This window comes from Triticum aestivum, chromosome 2B (assembly GCF_018294505.1).
Source record: "Triticum aestivum cultivar Chinese Spring chromosome 2B, IWGSC CS RefSeq v2.1, whole genome shotgun sequence".
Lineage (NCBI taxonomy): Eukaryota > Viridiplantae > Streptophyta > Magnoliopsida > Poales > Poaceae > Triticum > Triticum aestivum.
The window spans coordinates 1,319,393-1,330,055 of record NC_057798.1 but is presented as its reverse complement, the minus strand read 5'-3'; the positions used below and the strand labels follow the sequence as shown (position 1 = coordinate 1,330,055).

General features: G+C 45.0%; 2 protein-coding genes across 6 annotated transcripts in view; one reads left to right on the top strand and one right to left on the bottom strand.

Annotated features, from left to right (window-relative positions):
- Nucleotides 1-300: 300 nt before the first annotated feature.
- Nucleotides 301-10,419, bottom strand: LOC123039808 (uncharacterized). The gene is made up of 3 exons (XM_044462813.1): nt 10,315-10,419; nt 1,411-1,610; nt 301-1,313 (listed from the first exon to the last, which is right to left on the bottom strand). The coding sequence occupies exons 1-3, from the start codon at nt 10,353-10,355 to the stop codon at nt 712-714; spliced, it is 843 nt and encodes a 280-aa protein (XP_044318748.1). The 5' UTR covers nt 10,356-10,419; the 3' UTR covers nt 301-711.
- Nucleotides 10,420-10,541: 122 nt separating this feature from the next.
- The window catches only part of LOC123039807 (uncharacterized), an 11,184-nt gene continuing 11,062 nt past the window's right edge, over nt 10,542-10,663 (top strand). For 2 of the 5 annotated variants that reach the window (XM_044462810.1, XM_044462809.1), the window contains exon 1: nt 10,542-10,659. In XM_044462810.1, coding sequence (XP_044318745.1) covers nt 10,628-10,659 — 32 coding nt within the window. In that variant the 5' untranslated portion in view covers nt 10,542-10,627. The remainder of the gene's footprint in view (nt 10,660-10,663) is intronic. The other 3 variants (XM_044462812.1, XM_044462808.1, XM_044462807.1) reach the window with 3 other exon arrangements.

Below are 10,663 nucleotides of genomic sequence, written 5' to 3'. Positions count from 1 at the left end.
GGACGAAATACAAGATCACATTGACAACAAACATCACGGGAGTTTTTTTTTTGAGAAAACTTCCAATATATTCTCAATCATGACAGGACACAACCACGTCTGTGGACCTTCTAGTGACGACTACAAGCAGTCTCTAGATCTCACAGCTGCAAGCCTGCAACCAACAAATTCCGCTCATTCTTTGGCAACCACTGCCAATAGAGAGTAATTAATATATATGTTTCAAAAAGGGGATAATCCAGGCCTCTGCATCATATGATGCATACAGTCATTTTATTAAATACTCTTCAACCACCGGAAGTATCAAAAAGAGTATAAAGTAAGTCCAAGCCACTGCGTATCAAAAAGAAGTCCAAGCCACAAAGTACCAAAAAGTTTACAGCAAAACACGACCAAATTAAACAGTTCGAAACTAGAATCCATAGCTCATCAACATAATCTGCTACTGCAAAATCTGAGTCACCAAGAGCAATTAATGTCTGACGTTCACTCTTGAACCCACCTCAACTGCAAAATGCATCGAGCCGTTCACATGTTGACTACTTTTGGACGACCAACCCGGCCCTATGCGTGTGGAGTACTTTGTTCCAGAATGAAGACAAAACCCTGAAGACAAAACAAACCATCTTTCTCACACAAAATTTCTCACAAACCCTGGAGACAAATCAAACCATCTTTCACTGAGATGCTCCAGAATGAAGAACGTCATAACTAATGTCGGCAGTCAGGGCAGATTACACCGAGAAGATTGCCGTCGAGGTAGTCGATGGAGTATGTGCGGTCCCACAGTAGGCGGCCCTCACCGATGACCTGCCCGTCCTTGATGATCTTGCATCCTTTAGCGTTCTGTGTGGTTTCACATCCTAGGGATCCCAAGAGGCCTCCGCTGATTAAGTTCACCTTTGCACCAGGGAAGTACCGGATTCCAGAAAGCTTCACTCTACCAGATATGCGCCCACACTTATTTGACACCAATTCGGTTCCACTGACTCCACGCGAATGCATAGGAACAGCATTGTGTAAACCTCGAAGGATACTAATGTCTCCGGTGATGCAAATACTAGCCCCGGTATCATAGAGCCAACGAGAACAACGGCGTCTTCGAGTGGCAGCCAGCAAACGAAGCCTTCTGGTGGAAATCCTGTGACCAACCCCACTTTTGGATTTGATGTAAAAAGGGTTGCCGCTAGTGCCAGTACTTATAACATAGTGTCTTTTTTTGAAAGTATTGGGACGACGGCGAATTCCCCCGACAAAAGAAGGGATAGCACCACCAGTATCGCCAATGGTGCGGCTGACAAAGCAAACCGTGTCTGCAGGATAATACAATCGTGTTATTCTTCGTAGCTACAAAACCACATCAGCTTATTGCTCGATACAACATGGAGTATTCGATGGTTAAAGTCTCACCTTTGACATCCCAAGGGTGAAGAGCTCCCGAACTTCTACTGGAAGCTATGACACAATAGATTTGCCGGAACAATGGAACAATGAAGCCCAGCGAAGTAATAATAAGACCATACATTTTCATCGCCATAGACCCAGTAGAGTACGCACCATCCATCTTCAGCTGGTGCGACGCATTCCTTTCTTCAACTGTCATGGAACATCTGCGGAATCGAACAGTGGAGATAGTATGTTAGATGATTAACGTGAACAATGAGATAGGCGGAGGTGTCAAATCAAACAGGGGTAGCTGTGAATCATGCGGCTGGGAACTGACGGAACTGGAGAATTTGGCTGTGCATTGATGTTTTTCTCGTGTTAGGAAGTCATGTTAGGAAGTTTTTAAAAATTCTCAAAATATATAGTATATACTCGTCCCAAAATTTTTGTCTTAGAATTGTCTAGATACGAATGTACCTAATACTAAAACGTGACTTAATACACCCGTATTTAGACAAATCTGAGACAAAAATTTTGGGACGGAGGGAGTATATGTTAAAAGAGGTGGTGTTCTATTAGGCCCCTTGGCTCAGCATGGGACACATCGGCATGGGCACTGGTGCCTACACGTGCTCTAGCAGCGTCCGGCCGTCACCCTACTCCCGCTACAGCCGGCGGCTTCCACATGTGTAACAGACCAGGGTAATACACTATTTAGATTTTGTTTGTTATTTTATTTTTGCATCATCATGCCATCGTTCTTAAAACATGAAATGAGGCTCACTAGACCCTCGATATTAGTAAAATACCAACCCTAATTAAAATGTCATTCAATAAAAATGAAAAAAAAGTCTTCATCTATTTTAAATCAAGGAAATTCACATGGTGAAATCTCTTGAGAACCCTAGATATAGCCTCCAAATATTATTAGAGAGTCACGATCATTATTCTAAAAACCCCACATATTTGATTACAACCAAACCCTATTTAATTTTGACCTTTTATTTATTAAGGATTATCAAAACCATTTTCCTTTTCGATGTTCTGCCACTACCTTTCACTTGAAACTTTGCATGTTGCCTTCTAATATTATTAAGTAGCTACCATAATTATCTCATGATTTTACCCTAGCCACATCACCTAGCTATAGTTCAACCCACTTAACCCATTTAAATGAATTTCTAAAAAATATAGACATGTGCCAAACACCCTAGTTATTTTTGTTGATCTTTGGAATACTCTAGAGAAACTCCGCCTATATTGTCTCAACATAGCCGGTCCCATGTCCGGGTAAAGGAGGAGGGTTGTGATAGGCTTGGCGAGCCAACGTAAAAACTCAGCCACTCTTATGAAGATGAAACCCAAAAGATTTTCGTTGGGGCGTAACCCTCTCAGCGACGCGCCACATCAGAACCCGGGTGTGGTGGAAAATGGGCAAGGGTCGGGCCGTCACCCCCTGGTCACGCGCTGTATCTTGATCCGGATACGGTGGCAAGTGAGCGAGGATCGGGTCGTCGCATCCTTAGTGGCGCGCTACATCGGCGCCCGGGTATAGTGGAAATGAGCAAGGGTCTTCGCATTTGACTCGACGAGTGCGAAGGGTAAGGAAGCTAGCCGAGCCTAAAAGCATTCACTTAGGTAGCTGGAACATAGGGTCTCTGACAGGGAAGCTTCGGGAGCTAGTTGATGCAGCGGTGAGGAGAGGTGTTGATATCCTTTGCGTCCAAGAAACCAAATGGAGGGGACAGAAGGCGAAGGAGGTGGAGGATATCGGCTTCAAGTTGTGGTACACGGGGACGACTGCAAACAGAAATGGCGTAGGCATCTTGATCAACAAGAGCCTCAAGTATGGAGTGGTAGACATCAAGAGACGTGGGGACTGGATTATCCTGGTCAAGCTGGTAGTTGGGGACTTAGTTCTCAATGTTATCAGCGTGTATGCCCCACAAGTAGGCCACAATGAGAACACCAAGAGGGAGTTTTGGGAAGGCCTAGAAGACATGGTTAGGAGTGTACCAATTGGCGAGAAGCTCTTCTTAGGAGGAGACCTCAATGGCCATGTAGGTACATCTAACACAGGTTCTGAAGGGGCGTATGGGGGCTTTGGCTATGGCATCAGGAATCAAGAAGGAGAAGATATCTTAAGCTTTGCTCTAGCCTACGACATGATTGTAGCTAACACCCTCTTTAGAAAGAGAGAATCACATCTGGTGACTTTTAGTAGTGGCCAACACTCTAGCCAGATTGATTTCATCCTCTCGAGAAGAGAAGATAGGCGTGCGTGCCTAGACCGTAAGGTGATACCTGGAGAGAGTGTTGTACCTCAGCATAAGCTGGTGGTTACTGACTTCTACTTTCGGGTTCGTGTCCAGCGGGATAAGCGTGCAAAAGTCGCTAGAACAAAGTGGTGGAAGCTCAAGGGGGAGGTAGCTCAGGCGTTCAAGGAGAGGGTCATTAAGGAGGGCCCTTGGGAGGAAGGAGGGGATGCGGACAATGTGTGGATGAAGATGGCGACTTACATTCGTAAGGTGGCCTCGGAGGAGTTTCGAGTGTCCAGGAGAAGGAAAAGCGAAGATAAGGATACCTGGTGGTGGAATGATGATGTCCAGAAGGAAATTAAAGAGAAGAAAGATTGCTTCAGACACCTACACCTGGACAAGAGTGCAGACAACATAGAGAAGTACAAGATGGCAAAGAAGACCGCGAAGCAAGCTGTCGGTGAAGCAAGGGGTCGGGCATATAGGACCTCTACCAACGGTTAGGCACGAAGGAAGGCAAAAGGGACATCTATAAGATGGCCAAGATCCAAGAGAGGAAGACGAGGGATATTGGTCAAGTCAAATGCATCAAGGACGGGGCAGACCAACTCTTGGTGAAGGACGAGGAGATTAAGCATAGATGGCGGGAGTACTTTGACAAGCTGTTCAATGGGGAGAATGAGAGTTCTACCATTGAACTGGACGACTCTTTGATGAGACCAGCATGCGTTTTGTGCGGCGAATCCAGGAGTCTGAGGTCAAGGAGGCTTTAAAAAAGATGAAGGAGGCAAGGCGATGGGCCCTGATTGTATCCCCATTGAGGTGTGGAAAGGCCTCGAGGACATAGCGATAGTATGGTTAACCAGGCTTTTCAACTTCATTTTTCGGGCAAATAAGATGCTAGAAGAATGGAGACGAAGTATATTAGTATCAATCTTCAAGAACAAGGGGGATGTTCAGAGTTGTACTAATTACCGTGGAATTAAGCTGATGAGCCATACAATGAAGCTATGGGAGAGAGTCATTGAGCACCGCTTCAAAAGAATGACAAGCGTGACCAAAAATCATTTTGGTTTCATGCCTGGGAGGTCGACCATGGAAGCCATTTTCTTAGTACGACAACTTATGGAGAGATACAGGGAGCAGAAGAAGGACTTGCATATGGTGTTCATTGACTTGAAGAAGGCCTATGGTAAGATACCGAGGAATGTCATGTGGTGGGCCTTGGATAAACACAAAGTCCCAGCAAAGTACATTACCCTCATCAAGGACATGTACGATAATGTTGTGACAAGTGTTCGAACAAGTAATGTCGACACTGATGACTTCCCGATTAAGATAGGACTACATCAGGGGTCAGCTTTGAGCCCTTATCTTTTTGCCTTGGTGATGGATGAGGTCACAAGAGATATACAAAGAGATATCCCATGGTGTATGCTATTTGCGGATGTTTGGTGCTAGTTGACGATAGTCGGAAGGGGGTAAATAGGAAGTTAGAGTTATGGAGAGAAACCTTGGAATCGAAAGGGTTTAGGCTTAGTAGAACTCAAACCGAGTACATGATGTGCGGTTTCAGTACTACTAGGTGTGAGGAGGAGGAGGTTAGCCTTGAGGGGCAGGTGGTACCTTAGAAGGACACCTTTCGATATTTGGGGTCAATGCTACAGGAGGATGGGGGTATTGATGAAGATGTGAACCATCGAATCAAAGCCGGATGGATGAAGTGGCACCAAGCTTCTCGCATTCTCTGTGACAAGAAAGTGCCACAAAAGCTAAAAGGCAAGTTCTACAGGATGGCTGTTCGACCCGCAATGTTGTATGGCGCTGAGTGTTGGCCAACTAAAAGGCGACATGTTTAACAATTAGGCGTGGCGGAGATGCGTATGTTGAGATGGATGTGTGGCCACACGAGGAAGGATAGAGTCTGGAATGATGATATACGAGATAGAATTGGGGTAGCACCAATTGAAGAGAAGGTTGTCCAACATCATTTGAGATGGTTCGGGCATCGTCAAGCCCGAGCCACTGTGCCTCGTCACCCACCTCCCTCCACCCCCATGCTCCCAGCCATCCATCCATGGTGCGAGGCATGGATGCGTTGCCATACGCCCCACCCAAGCCCTATATAGACATCGCCCGACCTCGTTGTGCTACGTCACCCTGCAAAAGGATTTGAACGGGAAGCACCACCGACAGCCCAAACAACCTTGCTTGCTGGCTAGTCAATATGATCAACCCTGACTCACTGTAATCCTCTTGGTATGGATCTGACGGGGATGAAATTTTTGGCAGCAGCGCTTCTGTGGCAGAGATCTTCATGGCCAACACCCCACCACCGTGCAACGATGATCCTACTTGCAATGTCACTATGGGTAATGATGGTGCCGACAACGATTATGGTACCGTGGCTTCTGTGGCAAAGTCCAGATCTATCAATCAGCCATGTGCATGCCTATTACGGGCGACTCCCTGGTGGAGAAGGCCCTCGAGGCTACATGTGTGGCCACCTTGGCCAAGTGCTAAATGTCCAATTGATGCCCGAGGTCTCTTCTTATGTTTGGATCAACAACTTGCCTATAGATAACATCCATGACTAGCGAGATCTCAAGGAGCATTTTGTCAAGAATTTGAGGAGACATGTGGTTTTGTGTGCATAAATGTGGTGAATCAAATTGGGATTACATACAAAGGTGGACCATGCTCCACAATTCAGTCGAAAATGTCTCTGAAATCCAAGTGGTCCAAGCCTTATCGCCATGAGTGAAGTATGAGCCCATGCGACTCAAGCTGGGGCGTGCCAATGTCCATACCATGAGCCACTTATGAAGATTGCCCGTAAGTATGCAAATGGCAAAGTGGTTATGCAATATGAAACAAAGGCTTCCAAAGGCAGGGGCAAGCTGACTTCTCGAGGCCTAGGAAACGATTAGATCAGGGATGAAGGAACGACAACCAAGAAAAGAAGCGCAAGGCCCTGAGTGATGATGGTGTCAGTAGTGTTGAGCTGGTGGTCCTCGTTGTACAAGGCAAGCGTGGAGGCAGTCAGAAGAAAGAGTGGACCTTCCACACCCAAGAAACATTCATTTTAAGAGATCCTTTGAAAGTCATCTCTAATCCACAGCAAGAACAAAAATGGCCTAGCTGGCTACACAACTCGGCAGTGTATGGTGCTAAAGAATCTTCTATCGGAGAAAGCTCCTCCTCCAGCATCAGATGGTGAGGGCAATGAGGCAACAGATGGTTCGTCCTTAGTGTATCCCAGGTAAAAGGGGTGCTCATGATATTTGCAGGGCTAGAGTCTAGTTGGGTCCGTAAGCTTTGTAGTTGGGAATTTAATGTTGTTCAGTTGGTTGTCACAGAATATTTGAACTGGTCCAAGGCGTCATTCGATCGGTCTGATCACCCAACTCGTGTTACGTCCCCGGGCAGGCATGCTCTGGTTGCAGATCTACTTGTTAGTGGGTTCTGACTGCGTAAAGTTTTGATGGTGGGGGCAGCAGTATCAACATTCTATATGCCAGTACTCTGAATAAGATGGGCAATCCATAATCCAAAATCTAGGTCAACAACCTCACGTTTCAGGGTGTGATCCTAGGCATCAAGGATAAGCCTATGGGCCAAATTTCCCTGGAAGTTGTCTTGGGCACCAAGCAGAATCTCTGACTGGAGAACCTCATCATTGAGGTGGTCAACATTGACAGTGTGTATCACGCCATCTTTGGGCGGTCGTCTTATGCAAGGTTCATGGGTAATGTTATGTTTACCATAAGTTGAAGATGCCGGGATCAAAGAGCGTTATCACCATTTTGGATGATCCGAAGCGCGGAGTAGTGCGCCCAAAAGAGTGCGTACATTGCTGAGTCGCACCTGGCAACTATAGAGTTGGAAGAGTACAATAACACGTTTGATGTGGTAGAACTTTCTCTTGCGAAGAAGACGGATACTGAACTCAGTTTTCTGTCGGTCAAAGATACCAAGAAGGTCCAAGTCCACCTCGAGGACTCATCCAAGATGGACTTGATTGCGACTAATCTTGGGGAGAAATAGGAAATTGTGCTCATCATCTTCCTCCTGAGAATTGGACCATCTTCGCGGGGCAACCATCTCAAACGCAGGGTGTTCCAAGGGAGTTGGCTGAGCACTCTCTCAACATCACGAAAGGCATCAAGCCGGTCAAGAAGACTCTTTGTCCTTTCTCCAAGCCGAAGCATAAGGCGGTCGAAGAAGAAATAGCCCGACTCCTCGTAGCCGGATTCATCAAAGAAGTTCTTCACCCGGAATGGTTGGCAAATCCAGTCTTTGTTTCTAAGAAGGACAAGTCTTGGTGCATGTGCATTGATTTCAAGGATGTGAGTCGTATATACCCCCAAAGACCATTTTTCTTTGCCTCGCATAGACCAGATAGTTGACTCCACTGCTGTGTACGAGAGGTTATGTATTTAGATGCTTATTCTAGTTATCACCAGATTAAGATGAAGTTGTCGGATCAAATAAAAACGTCATTCATCACCTTGTTTTTTGTTTGCTATATCACCATGCCATTTGGACTGAAAAATGCAGATGCTACATACTAGTGTATACATCAAAATTGTTTACATTCGCAGGTTAGTAGGAATGTGGAAGCATATGTCGATGGCATCATCATCAAGTCGGCCAAGGAGCACACACTCATATACACCAAGAAAGAACACAAAAGCTTTGCCGAGACTCTCCCTTGGCACTCACATGGACTGCATTCAATGTCATATTTATACAAGGGATTAAGTAATGCATGCACTCACTAACTGATGCAGTAACACACCACCTTCTAAAATCAGTCGGCAACTCGGTATCCACACGACTTGGCCATGTATGACCAGCCACTACTCACGACCTGGCCATACATGTTGCATGATGCCAACGAACTATGCTTTTAGCTAGCCCACTAACTAACCATGCATGCACTTGACTCGGCTAAACAAACAAACTAGTGCACAAAATATTAGCTTGCATACAGACACATGAACACGCCTCTATGGGTGCACACTGCCGCAGCTACTACTACATGCATGGCTCAAAAAAAAGCTAACAATCTAAACCTAGCACTAATAACAATATTAATTAGTTCCAACACCTTCGGGGAAGCTGCTCGGTTTCATCGTGCCGGCATGTGGAATCAAAGCTAACCCGGAAAAAGGCCATGTTAACGTGTTCCTGAACCTACAAGAAATATGGTTGTGCTTTGTTTTGTGTTTCTTTTATTGGATATATGAATTTTCCGCGATATTAGCCTATCATGTCATTTACGCTGGCTACTTTATATAGTGATACAACTAAAAAAACTTCACAGTATGCCCTCTATGTGTTATGTTGATTTACAATGTGACAATGGCAATGGGGTTCCTTTTATGTTACTAATTACTTTTGTTTTACCTTACTGATCTTTCCCAGGACTACTTATTAATGTCGGATGCGTAATTGGAAGCATTATTCCATTTTGCTGTTTATCTATAAGGTAAGAAATGTGAGCTGAAAATAGTTTCACAAGATCTGAACTTATGTTAACTCTAGATCGAAATACTTTTGATCTGCTCAATACTGTGGAGCAATATGATTCTTTGGTTGCTTCAAGTTTATGGGCGAACTAAAAGGCGTTGCCGATCATCATAGGTTGTTGAGTACAATAAAAACTGCTAACCAAGCTTAGAATTGTTTTTCACTTTGGTATAGGAACTACTGAATTGATTGGAGCAGGACATGTACTCTCTTTTAACTTAATACTCCCTCCGTCCCGAAATACTTGTCATCAAAATGAACAAAAGGAGATATATCTAGACGTATTTTAGTTCTAGATACATCCCCTTTTATCCATTTTGATGACAAGTATTTTTGGACGGAGGGAGTATATCTTAAATTAATTTGGCCTTCAGAATGTTTTTGTCATCATTGTATTTTAAATTAATTTGCATTCTATAAAGTGGTATCTTAATTATTCTTTTACATTGGTGCATAACTAGCATATGTTTAACTTACTACAAACTAAGCGACCATGATTGATTGGCAACTTGCTTCCAAAGTTTGGAAGTTTTATGATAGTGTATGTTCAAATGTATGTAGTTGTGTACTCCCTCCGTCCCAAAATTCTTGTCTTAGATTCGTCTAGATACCGATGTATCTAATACTAAAACGTGACTTGATACATCCATATTTAGACAAATCTAAGACAAGAATTTTGGGACCGAGGGAGTACCATCTAGTTCAAATTCCGCCAAATCCCCTCCATTCCACTCCAATCCACTTGGGGAGTGGCTTAACCGAACAAGGCCTTAGGAGGCTGATTTCATCTCTAATTTGGTTACACAGCCATTCCACGGGGAGGCTGCAGCAAGTTCCATGCAATAAAGAGAAAGCAAACTAGTCGCCCCAATCAAGTCAGCGGGAGCTCTGATTTGGACAAACGACATGGATTTGCAACGAAAAATAACCAGAAAGCGGCTTGGGCATCAGGACAAACGGGTCAGAATTGCAAGATATATGAATTGGGCGAAGAATTTGATTTGGATGGAGAGGAGCAGTAGATGAGGCGGGGGAAGAATTACAAGATCCGCGCGCGGCACAAAAGGCGTTGGGTAACTCTTGGCCATCGCGCGCGCTACGGAGAAGTTGATGAGCAAACGGAAATGGATAGTACCTCCTGCGATCGCGGGGATCTAAAGCAAACGGCTCCTCCATGGTCTCCACTCTGCAGGGAGCGAGGGGGAGCTCCGCCTCCGCGCGGAAGAAGAGAGAGATTTCTTGCTTGCTAGGACTAGATTTTTTTTTCTATTGACTTTACTTTTTTTCCTGAGAAAGTCGTTCTGCGTTACGCGTACGCTAGCGCGTGGACAGATCCATTCCCCCTGCTGGAAATACCTTTTGCCGACAGAAAAAAGTCACAAGATCCCATCCCCCCTCCCCTCGCTCGCTCGCTGCACAAACTTCTTCTCCCCGAAGCTCGTTGCGCCATGCTACCTGGATCCGCCCTTCTTTTATCGAGGTAC

Bases quoted from the DNA above. Each gene is read 5' to 3' on its own strand.
- LOC123039808 (XM_044462813.1), bottom strand. From the start codon at position 10,355: ATGGAGGAGCCGTTTGCTTTAGATCCCCGCGATCGCAGGAG. The intron at 1,611-10,314 runs GTACTATCCATT...TCGATTCCGCAG, and splicing joins GATCCCCGCGATCGCAGGAG to ATGTTCCATGACAGTTGAAG. The intron at 1,314-1,410 runs GTGAGACTTTAA...ATTATCCTGCAG, and splicing joins TCACCCTTGGGATGTCAAAG to ACACGGTTTGCTTTGTCAGC.